This window comes from Protopterus annectens, chromosome 7.part0 (genome assembly GCF_019279795.1).
Source record: "Protopterus annectens isolate FY-2018-M chromosome 7.part0, PAN1.0, whole genome shotgun sequence".
NCBI classification, from domain to species: Eukaryota; Metazoa; Chordata; order Ceratodontiformes; family Protopteridae; genus Protopterus; species Protopterus annectens.
In genome coordinates this window covers 893,409,630-893,429,646 of record NC_056739.1, presented here as the reverse complement: position 1 = coordinate 893,429,646, position 20,017 = coordinate 893,409,630, and the positions used below count along the sequence as shown (strand labels likewise).

The window sequence follows — 20,017 nt, the reverse complement described above, 5'->3', positions numbered from 1 at the left end:
CTCATAGATAGGATGCATATAATCAAAATAGGGGAATTTACCTCCACAAAGATACAGTCACCAGTGGAGTCCCCCAGGGTTCTGTGCTGGGCCTCTTCTGTTTCGCATCTACTTTTCTGATGTAAAAGCCACTACCAAAGGACTCTGGTTGACTAAAGTCTGCAGATAACTGTAAGCTAGGAGTAGTCAATGAACCCTCGAATGACTTGGCCATCCTGCAGGAAGTCTCTCCAAATCAAAACGTTTCTACGTCTGTTGAAGAAACTTTACTACTACAAAGATTTAAAATAAAAATCTATCCTAAAACTCCACTTAGCTCAAAATTAATAAACATAGATAATATACCTTCAAGCATATAACAGGGAGACACACACATATAACTAATATAGTGATGGACCCCTAACTGTGAGTGAGGACACATGCATCTGAGTAGAGGACCTGGACCTTGAAGCAGCTGTCAGAAAGGAGAGGTGTGGAAGGTGGGACTGAATATCTCAAAAGCACTGACTTGCGATCCATGGAGTTTGCTTCCTGTCTTAATAGAGCCCACAGTGAAACTGGGGGGGGGGGGTCTATTTTTTTTTTGTAAAGGAGCAAAGGTCTAAAACTTCCACTTCCAAAAGGAGATTATTTGTGTTACTTTAAGTAATCAGTAACTGGACTAACTTCCCATAATCACAAAACTTTCAGAATCTAAGGCCCAATTTAAAAAAAGGTTTAGACTTATAGGTTGGATCGGCTGCTTAAATGTGAAGTCTGCATTCAACTAGGGCCTTTACATACAGCCAAACATACAGTATCACAAAATACAGATACATATAGATATATATATATATATATATATATATATATATATATATATATATATATATATAGATATATATATATATATATATATGAGAGAGAGACATATATTATTTTCTGAAACCTTAGAAAGTAATATATTGCCTGGGCTTTACAAGAATGGTGCAAAAGTACTTCATCACAAGACTAAAATAATGTGGTAAATTTATTTCATTTCTCTCTTCAGACTATATGTATTGGTGCATGCACTGCCCAAGGATTGCCAGCTGGCTTCTGACTTGCATGTTACTATCCTTTGGCAGACTTTAACTAACTGAGATCTCTGCCATTTCATCAGGACCTGTGTCTGGCATCAAGGTTGTTCAGCAGTGTTCGGTTAAATATTCAGCCAAGTCAGAAGGCTGAGCATTTTCAGATAATCTTTTCTGCGTTTCTTTGAAGCTGATGTATTTTGTTTCATTTCCCATGCAACTAAGTAGGAAGTCTCTTTGCCGATATTCTGGATGTTTATTAGTATAGAATTAATTGGTGTTAATGGCACAACAGACTTTCAGTGATGCAGTTATGTGTGACAGGACTGGGAAGAAAGATAGATGGTTAACTGGAAACTTTGTTTTCTAAGACTGGGGCATCCTGTCATGGTTTTCCTGTTAATGTTTGTTTCAGGGAAAGTAAACATATAAATTTTACATAAGTCTGTTTGGCTCTTATAGTGTCCTCCTATACTAAAATACAAATGGGATAATTAAAAGTGTACCTGGTAGTGTTGTCTAGTGAGTGTAGTTGTTTACAAACTGTTTCTATTTCTAGGCAATCTGGTGCTGTTGGAGCTTTTAGTCAGAAGGAGGCAATAAAGTTTGCACTGTGTGTCTACATGACACTGAATATATCTGACAGGAAGTTACCTTTAAACTTAGTCTCCTCCTCTCCTTTTGAAGCTGCCATTTTATCAAAGGTGTTTTCATTGAGTAATTTCTGATAGTACCTGAAATATCAAATACCAGTGTTAGTGCTGTTGTTTTTAATATAATTAGTAGAGTTTTACTGTTTGAAGCTTCCGGTCCATTTTGTTTTCAGGTAGTATCAATAGGACGGGACTAGGAGAGCAGGAGTCCAGTGTTATTTATATTTTGAACTGCAGGGGCAGATCAGCTTTGAAGTCTAATGCAGCTTCTTCAACAGTACTGCAGAAGGAAAGGAGGAGGCTTTTTGTTATCTGTTTATTTATTTATTATTGACATTTGGTAACCAGGAAAGTCCTGCTGGGTGACAAACCAATTTTCAGCGGAGGCCCGGGGAGAAAAGCTCCAACAATGTTATTCAGAAAAGTTTAACAAAATAAATAAACATAGTAAAAACATACCTAGAAATGTACAGGTTATTTCAGTGGATTCATGCATAAGATACTATAGTGGCAGAGAAAAAAAAGTAACTACAATAGTAATTGCAATCGGTTTAAAAATACTAATTAGAAATATATTTTAAGATTTAAAACAGTATGTTAGAAAAGAAATACAATAAACATTTGATGGTATATTTGTGTGTGTTGAAGGAAGATGGAGGGTTAGATGAAAAAGCAGGTTAGATGTAAAAGTTGGGATGAGTTGTAAGGAAATTTGAGAAGCTGGGGTAATGTTTGCTTTTTCTCTGCAGTTGAATGACAAGGGAGTTATTATGACAGATGTAGGGGGCACTCAAGTGGGGGTTGCAGGTCAGGCTTGTCCTCATCCTATAAAACTTATTTTCCTCTTGTTTATGTTTCACTGACGTTGGACTTTGTCATTTTATGTATTTGGTTAAAGGCTGTCTTCGAAGTAGCAGGATACAGTATACCTGCCTTCATTGTTTCATCATAAATCCTGCATGTTTATAATATTTTATTATGTCTGAAGTACATATTAACAAACAGAAGATAAAAAAGTCTCTAGCTTATCTGAAGTTGAACAATGTAGGAAATATTTCTTGTGCTTATTTTATAGCAAAATCGTGCCATTTTTAATCCAGATGTTCCACTGAATAGTCAGAAGAAGCTTCTGTTACTTCTTAAAAATGTCAGTGCTTAGTGTCAGAGCCAAGAACCAGTCTCAGAGCTGAGAAAATCTCAAAGGGTTAGAAAACCACCTCAGTGTCTACCTGACTAGTTAGCTAAACCTTTGACGATGGTTTGAAACCTATTTATGAATGGAACTCGATGCCATTTATAAAGATGCTATATAATATATGGACTCTGTGGACAATAAAATACAGTGTCATCCTAGCAAAGAGCAGTAAAATGCACTGTGGCATTAATTCTTGCGGAATATGGACCATCACAGATTACTCAGAAGTAACGACTTACAGTATGACTGGGTACTGTATAAGTCCATACAGTAAGGAAGGTTTATGAGCGTTAACACAGTTGGTGCAGCTCATGCTGTGTGGTAGCATGGGAAGACTGTGATAGTAGTGCAAGATACAACATGGTACTTTCTCTCCTTTGAGGCACCAATTGTCACTTTAAAGTTCAGCATCCTCTATCTCAGCTCATTTTTTTCAATTGTAGATGATTTTCCTCTCTAGATTCTTCTAACACTTGACTCCACATACTTTATATGTTTAATTACAAAACATTTATTTTCTCCTTAGCTTTTTCCTAGCACTCTGTGGTCCAACAAATTGTTCACTATCAACTTCACTATTTACTTAATTTTCTATTTCTATTACGTTTATTTTTCTCTTCTTGCAGTAGAACCCACTCAAAAATTATCACTTCCATCATATATTACATTTTTAGACATTTTTCTTTACAATGCTCCTCTACATATCTTGTTTTTTTTTTTTTTTTTGACATTCTGCAGAACAAAGACATAGTTTCTCTTCATAGCTCATATTTAAACTGGTTGTCATATCAAGCAGTATATCTCTTCCCTTTCACATAAACTATGCCTGGGATTCATTAACACCTACAGTAAGTCTGCACCATTCTGAGTGAACAGACAACACAAGCATAACTCACACCTTCTTCTCCCTAATTTGAAATGTCCTACTTGTTTTCTTGCAGGCTTAAATATTGGGGGGTATTCACTTAGGTTACCACAAAGTGTAGACTACAGTTACACTAAGTGAAATCTTTCTGAGTGACTAGAAAGCACAAATATTATTGTAGGGATGCTCTTGAATACACATCATGTACATTTAGTGGAGGCATTAATGAATATGGCCCTACATGCTTGACTTTGCAGTGTCAATTTGTAATAATACCCCACCCTTTCCAGTCCATAATCCATCAATCCTAGCTTCAGGAAATGTGTTTATTCCATCTGAATATACATCTAAGTCCTTCCAGATTTCTTTAAAATCTGCATTATAATTTATCAGCTGTACAAATATAAAATATTGAAATTTCAACAGAAAATAGATGTCTCACAGTAGGTTACAATAAACTGGAAGGGGAAAAGCAGGGGACAGAATGCTAGATGTAGAAATGTATCTAAGCAGGTTGGCTTTAACTTCTGCAAAATTGATCAACATATAGTGAATTGTAAACTTTCAAAAAGAGAAGTCCAAAGGAAACTATCACTGATAATTGGAGAGCAAGGCAGGATAAATTGTTTAATGATTACACACAGTCAGCCCTCAAAAACCTGCCTGTTGCTTTGACCAGTCTAATGGGGGCATGTGGGCTTTGTGGCTTATTACATAGCCTGGGCAGTTTAAACAATTGCAAATAAAATAAATGTATATCTGGCTAAAATGACACATGTAGAGATAACTGCAAAGTACTGCTATGACTACAGCATGCTTCTACTTTCCATATATAATTCAGAAACACTTTACCAATAATATTTTAGTGTGGATATGTACTGCAGCTGTCATTTTCTTAAATCATACCTACAGAGTGCTTTGACATAACCATGTAGTAGTGAATCCCAAGTTGGTTTGACAACCTTTATTAAACTTCCATAACATAGCTTTAATAATCAATGTTTATTAATTACAACTGAACATAGTATAGCTGGTTTTAATCACAGCATAAACATCCATGTAGTGTTAGTCAGGACAGCGTGACCTCACTCATCCTGACCCAGTAAGCAGTGTCCATACCTTCACTCACTTACTTTACTTATGAAGCAGCATCCCACTACTCACTTCATATACCATTTATTGAATTACACCTCAACCAAATAAGCAGGATCCTTACCTCTTCTCGCTTATATTTACCACTTAAACATCCAACACTAGAGGAGGAACAGAAGAGGGCAAGCCTGTCCCTCTTCTCCTCCCTACTTAGACTTATAAAATAAGTACAATCCTCACCAATCCACCAAAAAGAAATGGGGAGGGTGGGTAGCTAGTTCATGCCAGAATATGATCCCTTACCCAGCTACACTAGCCTAAACCCCTTAAACCCCTCCCCTTTACCTCATTTCCTCTCAATCATCCCTCCTTTCCATTTAACCCTTTCATCCCCAGAAGAAACCCTTTTTCACTTTGTACAACTTCTTCAAGTTTCGTTTTTTTTTTTTTAAATTGTAACTTACGCCACTAGTGTGTAGTGACCCTTAACTTCCTATCACTGTGATAGTCACCTTCTTATGCATGCTGGAATACCCTTCCTACCAATTTACATAAAGACTTTCTACTATTGTCACTTCCCATCCTGGCATGCCATCCCAAACACACACAAAACCCTATACAAGCTATTGTGGACAATAGCTGACAAAAGTTTTTTAACAACAAAAAAAAGACGAGTGGAAAGGAAACCACCATGTGGACAGACATCTGAAGTTCAATGTGACTGAAACTGTGATGCCATCCCCAGACAGATGGCGATTCTCCACTCTCTGCAGTGTGAGACACCAAGCATTTACAGATTTTGTGTTCTGGCCAAAACAGTTTTTAATATTCAAGGATTTTGAACTCAAAAGTAATAGATGGCACTGTAAATCAATTAACTCATTCGAATACACAATGAATGCACAGTGCCATGTGGGCAAAGGAAAGGTCTGCACACTGTTCCACCCAATACCGTCCCCCATTCCATCACTGCACGATCATTTTGACACCTTGCAAAATCACTATCTCATCACTTAGCTCAAACAGCAAAAACAGCAAGACCTGAAATAAAAATGTCCCAAAACACTGCCTAAAAACAACAAACAACAATTCAAAAGTATTTCAAGTTTAACAACCCTTTCATGTGTCTCAACACTACCCAATGACTTCCAACACTCTCCTGAAAGACAGCAAAACAAGAACAAAAAATCAGAAATACACCTATGTGTCACAGTCATCACCTAGATACAATGCCATTACCAAAAAAAAAAAATACGTGGTAGCAAACAGCATTACCCCAATATAACCCCCATTGTCCACCATTCACACCCTGCAGAGCACGTCACTATGGTATGACTGAAGATACCCCCCCTCACAGTCTTGCATCATATAAAATGTGGTGCACCATACTACCAAGCAATCCATTTACATTGCCAATACTGTGGGACCATCAAGCATATTTCCTACAATCTTCCAAAGATTCCCCTGAAGTGCAGAGACCAGCACCGGAGACACAACAATACAATTACAAACTCATGAAACATGCAGAAAGATGTGACAAAGCCAGGAAAAGTCCAACCAAAGTACAGGAAAGAAAAGGAAAAAAGAAACGCAATGCTGCCCCCCGTTCATGCAAGTATCACCCGCTCCCACAACCATGAAGACCAGTGACAAGGTGAAAGGAGGACACCCAGTTAAAACTGGACCATCAAGTGACACATCCAGTCCGCCCCCACCGCCCCATACACGAGGTCTCTGCTTTTCCTTTCTTTTCATTTTTTTTTTAATAATATCAGAAGCCGATGCTGCACCATGCATTCTCGGCAGCAACCTCTTCCCCCAAGGAACCTGCAGCCAGTGAAATGTCCATCTCGGCTCCCCACCCACAAACTAAAACACACACGACCCACATGAGTGAATGAAAAGAGGACACCTCCTCAATTGTCCCCACAAATACCTAGTCCAGCCTACAACTCAACAAAACAAAAACCTGGTCTCTTGCTCACAGACCCAGCAACCCAACAAGCACCAACAGTCATCCCATCACAACACGCTCGCAAGACAACAAACTTCAAGCATCGTTTAGACAAAACAGCAAATCTTGGCTCTTGAAAAAATACAAAACCCAAGCTCTCTCTCCAAAGTCAACAACCAACCAGACCCAACATCACTCACAAATGGGCAATCACCCACAAATCCAAACCACAACCATTCACTCTCAACACAAAACTCAAGCACCAGCACCGATACTATTTCCAATTACACAAAGGGTACTTCCTCCATACCTCGCACCTCAATCCCTCTGCAATCAGCAAAACCACACGCATCTTTTCTAATGAATACTCTCCCAGACTATACCAACTAATCACTTTAACTATACCTAAGACCTACCAGCCTAAATATATGTATATATAATACAGATATATGTCTACTACCTACATACACTATACTACGTATACAAACCACCTGCCACCAACCCAGAATCTGAGACCCACTTGCCCTTCTGAAACACCCGCAGGTCATCTCGGATGTACACTTGCCTTAGCAAGTTCACACCAAAGTGTGGTCCCTTACCCAGCTACACTAGCCTAAACCCCTTAAGTCCTTCCACCTTACCTCATTTCCTCCCAATCATCCCTCCTTTCCATTTAACCCTTTCACCCCCCCCACCTTCTCAACTCCCACTAATATATTTATTTAAACCCCCTTTTGAAGATGTCCCTGGACAAATTGGTTTGTTACCAAACCTCATTTGACACTCTGTTTTTTGCCTTTTTTTTTTTTTTTTTTTTGAAAAACGCTAGTCTAGAATATGGTTCACCTTATCAGAATTTAGTTTTCCTTTATAGAGTTATCATAGATCTGAACAAATTTGCAACAGTACTGTGTATGTATTATGTATTACGCAGTTTTATAATACATATTAATATATTATCTTAGCATATTAAGAATTCACAGTACTTGTATTTTCTGTAATGGTATGCTGATTTTGTAAGAAAATGTGAGTAAAAAGAGATAGAAAGAAAATAGTGAGTACTCAGCGCAATGTGTAAACAACTTCTGCAAGTTATCTGTGAATAAAGCTGACAGCAGCTCCAAAGGAAACATATGGCTGCATATACATCGACCTGCCCAATGGAAAAGATCAGTCAGTGCAGCCAAAGTAAGTGGAGTGGAAGAACACTGTGTAAAGAAAGTAAAAGCAACATGGAACATTACAAATAATTTTTTATAACCTGCTTATTATTCTCATTTTTGTTTTTCAGGTCCAGACAACAACGATGTGCATTTCAGTCAGTCTGAGTGGTTCGGTAGTACTGGGGTGTCTGTTTTCTCCTAAACTGCATATCATTGTCTTCCAGCCCCAGAAGAATGTCACCAGTCATCGTGTTGCAACAAATCGTTTCAGTGTGACTGCTGCAGGTTCTGGCTACTCCCATGGTATGTCAAGAAAATTTCACTAGGAATAAGGGAATTTTCAGAGTAGCCTCGGGCATGATTTTCCATAAGTGAACATAAATAACAGCCATAAAAAACATCCACACTGGCATCTAAAATGTAATAGTAGCAGAAAAAAGTGAAACGAATAAAATAAATATTGTATTTCACAGCAGATCAAAGCTTCTGAGTTTAGAGATAAAATGAAAAAATAACACTTCAGTACACATTCTAAGAAGATAAGCTAGAACTGAGCAACTCACATTTTCTGCTTTCATTAAAGCAGATTTGGAGCATCTGGGGCATAATACTGGGGAAGGTACAAAGTAGATTCTGGAAAGTATAGTTAAAACAGGTTCATTTTCATATTATGTCCAATAGGTTGATTCAGATATTTCCTATGTGAAACACTTAGTTCATCTAAAATGTAAACTAGCAATGGCTGGGGAACCGCTCCAGAAAGAGGGAATGCCAATTTTACAGTGTGGGTGAATATGGTGATCACCAAAAGAGCAGCATGGGTTAGTTTCCAGCCGTGACTTGTCCACTGACTCTACAGACAAGATTGCTGTGCATGAGTCAGCTCTACATGCCACTGAGCCAAGAACCAGTGTTGAAATTATTTATTGTGGTCTCATTTTTTTATATCACAGAAACCTGGCATTTTAACAGGGGTATGTACACTTTTTATATCCACTGTATGTCTAGTACGGGTCTATATTAGAACATCAAAGTTTCACAACTTTGAATGTTCTAATATCGATGCCTATTCAGTGAACGCGGAAAATAGCAAAGCTGCGGAACACTGAATTTCTTTCTAGGGAAGGAATTCGGTTAGCCATTCCTGTGGCTTCACTATGTTCAGCACTGTGGTGGAAAGTTACGGGTCGGGATCAGGTAAGTGTGCGATTGTGTGGGTGTGAGGGTTAGGGCATGGGGTAGGTGAGTTAGGGTTAGGGCACGGGTCAGGTAAGTGTGCAATAGTGACGGACCTTAGGGTTAGGGTTAAGGTAAGTGGATAGCTAGTGGTGTGTGTACAGTTTATTGTAGGGTTAGATGTAGGATTTTAGGTGTATGTGTATGTATCGCTGTTTGTTTGGTGTGTTTGTGTTGTGTGTATGTATGTATGTCAGAACAGCAAATTTTTTCCCTTGGAAAAAATTTGCTGTTCTGCATATTCGATGTTGTCAGCGTTCGCTGAATAAGGGTCAATATTAGAACATTCGACGTTTTAAAAAGTCATTCTAATATCAACCCATCTAGAACATCAGTTGAACTAGTGTTAACCATTAAATTCAAAAGTCATCAGTTGGACTAGTGATAACAATTAAATTCAAAAGTCATCTTTCAAAGCATCTTCCTAACACTGATGTCAAACTGGACTAAAATTCATAATTTTTCTCTTACTACCCCTTTTATAAATTGGAATTATGAGACATTTTTCCTTACCTGGTACGATGCACAAATATAACAATTTATTGAAAATATTCCTTAATACTGGAATCAAACTGTCTTTTTTATGTATTAATATAGCTAGTATAATGTCTGGACCTACAGAATAATTTTCTAGTATGGCATATAGCACTTTCATTCATGTCTGCTGTTATGTATTAAAACAAGTGCCCAGGATGAATAGCCTTTATTAAATCATCTTTATTATCACTAGTATCTTTTGAGGAGAAAATGTTATTAAATTAATTTGCAAACCTTTTTTGATCCATTATCAGATTATTTAATGAAATGGCATATGCATTATTCTTTGTTTTACTTATGTTTCTTATATACTTATAATTATTAATTGCATCTTATGCTAGTTTTTCTTCATGTGGAACCTTTTCCTCATGAATTTTAACTTTCAGAGTTTTATTTATAAAATTGTATTTCCTTTTATTTGAATTGCTGGGACATTTCTTGAAAATACTGCAAACCTTTATTTTTTGTACAATCTTATTAAATAATAATTCCACAAGAATGGCAATACTGACTTCTATTGATTTGTTTTTGCAAAAGCTGTAGCTTGAACACTAGTTTTTAAAACATATTCCAGTGTAGACTATACAAAAATCTGTATTTTCAAAGGAAAGCACATCCAACCAATGTTTAGACTGGATTATATTACTTAATTTAGCATAAACATTTTTTTTCTATAATTATATTTCTTCCCTATTCTGACCTTATTATCGTAACTTCAAAAGTTATAGAGTAATGATTAGAATTTCCCAAAGATTTGATTATTGCAGCATTTTGAATATTTCTCATCGTAATTGTGGCCACAGTATCTGAAATGTTACCATCACAATCATTATAATTGAATAATTGCATGTAGTTGTGATGTGGTAATATGTCAATAAACTCTGTTGAATATGGCTTTCTTGCTAGGAAATTCAATCAATATTGTGATAATTGAAATCCCCTAATAAGTATATTTTGATTTCAGCAAAGTTTTTTGGATTCCCATAGATTTTGCTGTGAAAAGATTTATGCAAATGAAGCAAACAAATAAGGCCCTCTCCTTGCACCTCCATATATATATATCTATATTCACTTCCACGGTGGTGCAGCGGTAGCAATGTTGCCTCACAGCAAGAGGCTCTCCCATTTGATTCTCGGCTTGGGTTGGGAGTGCCTTCTGTGTGGAGTCTGCATGTCCTTCCCCGGTTGAGTGGACGTTCGAAAGACATGCGTTGAATGGGCGTGCCTTTGTTGAAGGTTGGGCTGGCAACTTGACACCATAAAAACAAACTGCCAATCATTAGCGGACCGGAGTTCCGCTGTGGCGACCCCTAACCGGGAAAAGCTGAAAGACAAACAACATATGTGTGTGTGTGTGTGTGTGTGTGTGTGTGTGTGTGTATATATATATATATATATATATATATATGTATATTTGTGTCTTTCAGCTTTTCACGTTTAGGGGTCGCCACAGCGGAACTCCGGTCCGCTAATGATTGGCAGTAGATTTTTACATGCCGAGTTGCCAGCCCTGAAGCGCAACCTTCAATGAAGGTACGCCCATTCACGCAAGTCTCCACACAGACGCTCTAGCTGAGAATCGAACAGGACGTCTTACTCTGAGGCGACAACGCTACCGCAGCACCACCACCGCAGCTATGTGTATATATATATATATATATATATATATATATATATATAAAATGGAGGTTCAAGGAGAGGGCCGTGTGTGTGTGTGTGTGTGTGTGTGTATATATGTGTGTATATATATATATATATATATATATATATACACACATACACACACACACAAACTGAAAAAATCAAAAACTTAGAATCAGTGCAGGAACACAAATGCTGCCAGTGATTTCCTACCAGAAAAGTGGCCTGGGACTTGAAAGAAAAAAATACAAGTTTAAACTGATCCACTTCATATTCAATGACATGCAGAGGAAGCAGACATGTTAATGTGCCACAGGACTATGAACCTTAGAAATAATATCACTTCTCTATTCTTGGCATTAAGGTTTTTAGTCTGTTACACTGGTCCAAGAACATGGAAGCTGCAAATTATAGCAATAGGGAAGCACCATGATCTGTATAGTATCCCAGTTTTCTCATTAATATTAATGTCCCACTGTGACATGCTTGTAGATGTCAGAAGCAGGGGTTTATGGGTAGTAATGCTGTCTGCATTTGTCATACTGCTTGCATAGTTAAATGATTTCTTTTATAACCATATTTACTAGCTGAACAAGGAAGTATACATTAATTTAATAATACTCATCTAAACAGCTACGATGTAATCCAGCAGCAGCAATAAATATCACATATAAAGCTTGTTTGCTTCTGTTTATAAGATCGTCACAAACTGAACTAAAAGTATTCAAACTCCCTTTGCTTCTTTTTCAGCATCACAGCATGTGCCAACTGTGTGCAATGGCCGAGAAGTGGTGGATTCAACAACATCTTCTTTATGAGAAAAGCAGAACAGGAAATTCAGAAAAAAATCATATACCTTTAACCCTCCTTATTTATGATGTATAAATTTCAGTACAAACAAGATGTGAACACTAGCGTTATTAAATACAAAGAATGTTTTTAAAGTAGCTTTTGTGAACAAGTTTGTGACATTGTAATTTATGTAAATAAAGTGTCTTTTTTACAGAAAATAAAATAGCTGTTGGTTTGGTATTATATGATTGATTTTATTCAAATGATTGTTATGAGACTTGTACAAGAATACGATCTTCATACCAGTCCACTTGGTGATCTGGTCATAGCCAGCCATGACTGCAAAATGGTAGCCTAGATGTGTCAAATTCAGATGTGGCAGCAGGAGACGAAAAGACGAAAAAAGCTGACATAAATCATTCCTCCATTACAGCAGACTGCCAAGAAGAGGTAAAACTGTAATCAAGACCATGAAAATATTGCACACTAGGTCCTTAAAATGCATATGATCCTAGATAAATAAAATCACTTTAAAGCACAGTTCAACTAAGACAGACATTTATAAAAGAAGATTAAAACACACACTGAAAACAAGCATGTAGTGACAACGCTTCTCCAGCAGTAGCATGTAAACTTTCTGTGAAACAAAATATCATACATAAAAGGTCCCACAGCAGTTACCAATGAATTGTAATTTGCTATGTTTTCCAGGGCTCTTCTAAATTGCTTGAGTTCTGCCCTTACCCTCTCTTACCAATTTGTTCCAGCCTTTACCAATCCTATTTAAATGTCATTTCTGGAAAACAAAAGGAGTTACTACTCATTCACAATTCTCTGGCAGCCCTGTCATTCTAGTTTCTTGTCCATGATGTTGCACTTTCAGAAAGATTTGTTCCATCAGGTACACAAAAACTTTAGCAACAAATCTACACCTCCTCTTGATACCCTTTTTCATAACTCCTTTGTACAATTCATTTTCCTGTACAAGTATCAATCATTTCCTAGACACTAGTGACATGCAGTGTGCTTGACTGGGGGAGGATTTGTTACTACATTTGCATATTGTGAAGAATTTAATAATTTCTAATAATTCACCACGAAGGAGGCACTGACAACCAAAAAATAAAAATAAATAAATAAAAGATAACACCAGACATGCTCAAAGTACAAAGAAACTGGAAAAAATCAAAAAGAAACATTGTTTTTTAAGGTAAAAACAAATCATTTGCAGTCTAGTAAATACATATTTAACAAGAGAAGCCCAGACCGATATCCACAATAGCAAAACAAAAAATAGGGTGAAAAACAGCAGGGAACAAAATGACATTTAACAGAAGGTGGTCAACAAATGCCAAGGCCAAAGGATGGGGAAAAACAAAAGAATATGAAAAAAATAATGTTGCCTTTGAAACTGTTTAGAACTGTTTCTGGAGGTAAAGATGATGAAAATAAATGATAGGATGTATACTTGCTTTATCAGAAAAACAATTACCATAAAAATGCAAAGTACCCTGCCTGGCAGCACTGTCCCAATGCAGCTGTGATTACATGCAGCCAAAGAGATGTGGTGAGGAAGGTACACACAGGACATTATCAGAATAGGTAAAGGTGCTAGCAACCTGGCAGAGCTTTGGATGTTAATTGCCTATTTACCAACTGGCAGCAGATGGTGGATCTGTTCTCACCAGACCAAGAATTCACCATCTTGAACCTTAGAAATCTGTTGCACTTCAAGAAAGAAATTTTGAAGGAAGCACCATGCTAGTCCACAGGCATTACAAAGGCATTTTTTTTGCAAGATTGGTAAGACAATCTATAAGGAAAATGTCTTGAATGGGTTTCTTCATAAACTTGCTAGGTTTTGACTGGTGTTTGATGGAGTCTGAATTCTCCTCTTAATTTGGAACCAAGAAATAAGTTCTATTGCCTGAATCACTAGATAAAATTAAGAAATGGGACTGCCAAGGTCAGTTGCTCTGTAATGTAGATGGCATGTGGCACAAAACTCTACCAAGTAACACCCTTGATTCTACTCTTTCACCCACCAGTCCAGCATCATTGTCAGGAAGATAGGAGACCTGCATTTCTATTTGGGCTGCACTGGGCAGGGCAGAATTTAAGTGCTGATGGATCTGATTTTCACAGTGTGCAGATGAAAGATCTATTTGGCTGTAACACAGTACCTTGCTTTTGTTGCCAGCCCCTGCCCCCCAGCCCGTTGGTGTCTTTGAACTGCTACTTAAAGCAGTCTCTGCGGTTTGCTCTTAGAAAGGCTTTTTTATGAATAATTTGTGTTGCATTTCTAAAAGGGGTAATTTAACATCTGTTTTACATTTTGTAGTAATTCAGCTCTTTTCCTTTAACTGCTGCACGGCATACAATTGTGCAAGATGTTTGCCCTAACAATAAGGCTTCCAAGAAAGGTCACTAACAGCAACTCATATTATTTGGGTTTACACTTTTTCTATATCCTGTTTATCCATCTGAAGTGTTCACAGTAGTAGCTGATGGTCTGCTAGGAACAAGGCAGGTCATGCATCTTCAAGAGTTACTGATCTAGGTGACATGAGAAACACAAATATATGCAGCATTGCTGCTTTCTTTTTTCAGTTCCTTAAGCTTTGTATATTACTGGGAGCTGTGCTTGTGGTAGGCAAATACAGAGTTAAACCTGCAGTAATGCATCAAAAAATGCATTAACTGTCAGAGTTAGGAATAAAATAACATTATACAAAACGCCACCCAAAACGGTCATGAAAAACTTTCCTAACATGATCCAACATTTAACTTTTAGGATGTAAAAGAAAGCCAGACACCCTTTACACTGAAAGATAAGTGAAAATATTTGCTAGGAGAGTGACTTCTTGAGCTACTGTAATGTGTACTATCTTCCTCAGAAATAGGCACTATAACATTTAGGTAGATTCCCAAGCAAAGCAAGTTATGCCCAGGAAGAGATCAGTTACAGGACCCCTTGCATCATAATGTTAGTATGATATGCCCTTTTGCAGACAACTACAGGCTGTACACAAAGTGCAGTGATACACCTACACATGTGCATGCATTTTGGTAGCAAGACAGTGCTCAAATTAAACATTATCTGAACTTTAATTATTTTCCTTTATTGGGATATGAGGATTTTTTGCTAACAGAAACAGCAATTTCAGGAAGATGAATGGTATAAAAGTCTTTTGAATATTTCTTAAGAATGGCTGTTTAGCTCTCATGTGAAAAGTCAGAGTAATGCATACCAATAGAGGAAAAACTTCCTTATTCCAAGTTTAGAATTTCTGACCTTCAGTATCACAAACATATTCTTGCAGAGAGCACCATCAGGGTCACAGAAACATGCATGTGATACTGGCTGATACTCTGAGCACGTAGTTAGACAGACTTGAGATAAGCTAGAGCAGAAGGTTCTACCAGAAAAAAAAATGGCAGGAAAAATAATACAGAGTAGGAACCAACAAGGGACATCATTATGAATTTAATTGACTTACCTTAATGGCTCATACAGAAGTAGATCCTTGAATATAATGTGCCACCTCTTGGTATACGACTTGAAAGCTAACGTAAATGTGTCAACTTTTTTCCAGCATTGAAGCATACTACAATAAACTGAAATTGTAAAAGGATACAAGTCCAAAAACTATATTTTTCTTCAATTAAAAAGCACAATACAACCACAAGGTGAACTAGTGCTAGAAAAACAAAACCATGTTCTCTAATTAAAAAATAAGAGAGATGCAAAACTGCCTCTATCAACTGTTGTGTATCATCCAGATGAAGTACAACTAGACAAGTGCAACTGGCGCAGTATCTTCATCATTTTTTTGTTTTTAGAGGGTAAAGTTGTTCAAAGGAGGCCAGAGCTAACTTCTCTAAAACAGATCCAGAAAGATTTTCCTGTTCAAGAATGAGGTATCGTGGTGGGTTAATGCTCATTCTGGGTGATGTAAGATGCAACACTCCTTTTAGAAATTGCTTTGCTGGCAGCTTGGAACACAAAGCATCTACTGTTAGGTAAGCTGACACAGTAGAAACATGAACCTTTAAAGACATAACAAAGGCCTGTTTTGGATTGATCTGATAGACAATGCAGGATTACTGACACTTGGCTTGCATCTGGGTCTCGGTCCCTGGATAAACACTGAAGGGAGAATCTTTTCTATTTTGTTATATGTAATTTTTGTGTTTGGTTTCTTCGCCCACCTCTTAACTTTTAGCATGGCCTCTGACAACATATGCATTGGAAGAGTGAGTGCTAGATCATACTATCAGCTTAAGACAAAGTTAGTGCATTACGGACCCATTGTTTTCTGTCAAGAGTATGCACATTGAGGCAATATTCTTAGCTCTGTCCTTGGTAGACTTACCAGCAGGGATTCCCTATGCTGCCTGGACTAAAAGGGGATCTCAGTATGAACTGTGGTATCTCCTTTAAACTTCTGTGATATCCTGGGGGTCAGAGGTATCCAATTCATGGAAAAGGCATCTACTTCTCCAGTTTGCTAGATCCACCACCCTACAGAACTTTCTCATTTGCCGACTTTCTGGCATACTCCATCTGTTCATCAGATCAAGAAAGATTTCTCTGTACAAGCATCCACCCATATAGATCTTTCTGGGAAGTGCTCTTCCTGTCTGCCAAAACATTCTCTTGTAATTGATGTAAGCTGCCTTGTAGGTCAGGACTAACTCCTTGGTGCCAGTCTGCATGGCTGGTATGCGGAGAATGTGGGAGTGGGTCCCCTCTCCCCATACCTGCTGTTATACCACATAACCGTGGTGTTGTTTGTAAAGATATGGAATGTGTCTTGCATTCATATCTGTTTAAATGATTTAAGTGCTAAAATAATTTCCAAGATTTCTTTCACAGTAATGTGGTTCTTTCTCATGCTTGTCCTATGGATGGACTTTCAATTATTCCTCATGCGTCCCCTCAGAACAAGTCTGTGGAGCTCATACTGAGTGTCTCTGTTCCCTGGACTAGTCTGAAAGGTATCCCTAAATTAAGTTGCACCTAGATTTTTTTCTTCCATAGAAGCTCTTTTCTTATGCAATGTAAAACAGGACTTGGGGGGGGGGGTAAAGCGAAAGAGAGAGATCCGGCCTTTGAAAACAGGAATGGACAAAAGTCAAGACCTACTGAATCTTCACTATGGAGTCTTTCGGAATCAGTGAGCCATCCTACTGGGGGTAGACATAAAAATAAGTTATAGGTTCATACTAGGCTCTCTGCCCTAGGGCATTTACAAGCCTAGCCAGAGTGTGTTTGGCTTTCGCCACCCATTTTAAAATGAATTTTGCTATGCCCTTTTTCGAGGTTAGTATACTGTGCATCTGTCTAACAGTGACACAGAAGCGATACCCGGAGTAAATCTACGATCTCTTATCCACTCATCAAGATTCCTCTTGAAGAGAGTCAATGAGGGACTCTGCCTAACCTGGACTGGGATTTTATTTCAGAATGAAGGGAGCCTCTGGGTTATGAATCTGTCCCTCCAGCATGTCCTATTTATTTCAGTGCTGAGGTTCAAGTCTCTCGAGCACGTAGCTCGATGGGATTTGGATTTTCTTGTTCTTACCATAACATTCCATCTTTGTTGCTGATCTTCATTCATTCATTACTGATGGGTCTCGGAACCGACTTGGCCAATACAACAAGCTCACACCAGCCAAAAAACTCTCGAGCCAAGTCTTACCCATAGTACCCTTCTTCTCATCTCCTCAGATCCAGTTTGCCTGCAAAGATAGAAGAAATCAGAAGCTTTATCTGAGCAATTGCCCTATTAAGTAACCAGGACCAAATCCGAACCTCTAGGAGTCTTTCAGAAGGGAATAGGAGGGTAGGACGTAATGAATGAATGAAGATCAACAACACAGATGGAACGTTATGGTAAGAAAAAGAAGTTATGTACTCACCATAACGTTCCATGTTGGTAGTCCATCTCACCCTTCATTTTTACATATGGGTTTTGAGCCGATGCTCGGCTCCGACTCGGCCGATTTACAAGCTTGAAAACTTCTGGTTGGCTCGTGGCTAAGCAGGTATCCCATAGTGCACCAGTACAACCCCCAGATCTTGTTTGCTGCTCACTACAAGAAAAAAAACATAATAGACAATACTAAAGGGTCTCCAACCAAAGATAACCAAATTATTATTATTATTATTATTGTCATCTCCAGATCTTCCAGGATGGGGGCAGGAGGGCAGGTTGGTAAAAATGAAGGGTGAGATGGACTACCAACATGGAACTTTATGGTGAGTACATAACTTCTTAATGTTAGGCAGTCCGATCTCACCTTCATTTTTACACATGGGACAGCATCCCTAGTACCTTATTCTTGGGTGGCTCACTGGAAAATACTCCTAAGCACCGTGGAGCCAATGGATGCTCTACCCCTGGAAGCTAAATCCAATTTGTAATGTGTAATAAAAGTGTGTGGGTTAGTCCACGTAGCTGCTTCACAAATATTATCAAGTGGGACCCTGGCTTGAAAGGCTGCAGAGGTAGACAGCGACCTGGTACAATGAGCCTTGATCCTGCAGGGTAAAGGTCTGCCCTCCTAACTGTAGATAAAGGCTATGCAACTGGAAATCCAGTTAGATAGTGTCACTTTAGAAACTGGTAAACCCAATCTGGAGCCAGAAAAGGAAATTAATAGTTGATCTGATTTCCTAAATTCCTTGGTCCGCTGTAAATAAAAATGTACTTGCCTATGAACATCCATCTGATGAAAATGGTATTCAGCTGCATTACAGTGATTAGGGAAGAAAACTGGGAGTTCTATGGATTGATTTAAAGTAGCAGGGGAACAAACTTTGGGGACAAAGGAGGGATTAGTACGCAGTGACACCCTGCCCTTGTGAAAGATCAAATAAGGTGGCTTAACAGACAAGGCTTGTAGCTCCGACACCCGTCTAGCTGACGTAATAGCTACCAAAAACAAGTCTTCCAAGACAAAAATTTCAATGAAGATGAGTGTGAAGGTTCAAATGGGGGAGAAGTCAGTTTGGACAATACAAAATTTAAATCCCAAGAAGTCCCAGGTTCTTGCAGTGGTGGTCTCAAAAGAGTGATTCCTTTCAAAAAAGTCTTGCACAGCTTATGAGACATTAAATTTTCTGGAAACCCTAAGTGAAAATGAGAAATCACCACCAATTGGACTCTGATAGTGGCGGCAGCAGCTCCTTGTTGAAAAAGCTCAGAGAGAAATTCCAAAATCACAGGGTTATCAGCAGTGTAGGGATCTACATTCATTTTCTGTGCCCAAATAGAAAATCTTTTCCATTTACTGCCATACAGCCTCCTAGTTGACGGTTTGTGGGAGGACATAAGAATATGTGATACTGAGGATGATACATCATGAAGCCTGACTAGAGATGGAACTGGAGCAGCCACACTGTCAACCTGAGGGTGTGGCTTGAGGGATGTAGCGAACCTGACGTGAGTCAACAGATCTGGTGCTGGGTCAAGGATCCAAGGATCGCCCAGGAGAAGAGGCTCGGGAAAAGGGAACCAGACCTGACGAGACCAGTAAGGAGCAATGAGGATCAACTTGCTTCCCAGCCGACTGGCTTTCTGAATCACTTCGGAAATGGAGGAAAAGCATACAGAGGTCCCATGGGCCAATCGTGAGCCATGTCTCTGGGTGTCTACCCCGGAGGAGGAATGAGGGAAAAATAGCTGCTGCATTTGGTATTGACTGGGCTGGCAAAGAGGTCACAGCAAGGCTGTCCCCATTTATGAAAAATCTGTTCCACTGTTTCCTGTTTCAGAGACCACTCGTGAGGCAGTAGGATCGCCCGGCTGAGCTTGTTGGCTATCAT

At 38.5% G+C, this 20,017-nt stretch overlaps 1 protein-coding gene across 3 annotated transcripts in view; it reads left to right on the top strand.

The window, feature by feature from the left end:
* The window catches only part of GRM2 (glutamate metabotropic receptor 2), a 1,030,381-nt gene extending 1,017,955 nt beyond the window's left edge, over positions 1-12,426 (top strand). For all 3 annotated transcript variants that reach the window (XM_044077479.1, XM_044077477.1, XM_044077478.1), the window contains 2 exons: positions 8,106-8,280; positions 12,142-12,426. In XM_044077479.1, the coding sequence (XP_043933414.1) occupies positions 8,106-8,280; positions 12,142-12,209 (243 nt within the window). In that variant the 3' untranslated portion in view covers positions 12,210-12,426. The remainder of the gene's footprint in view (positions 1-8,105; positions 8,281-12,141) is intronic.
* The last annotated feature ends 7,591 nt before the right edge of the window (positions 12,427-20,017 follow it).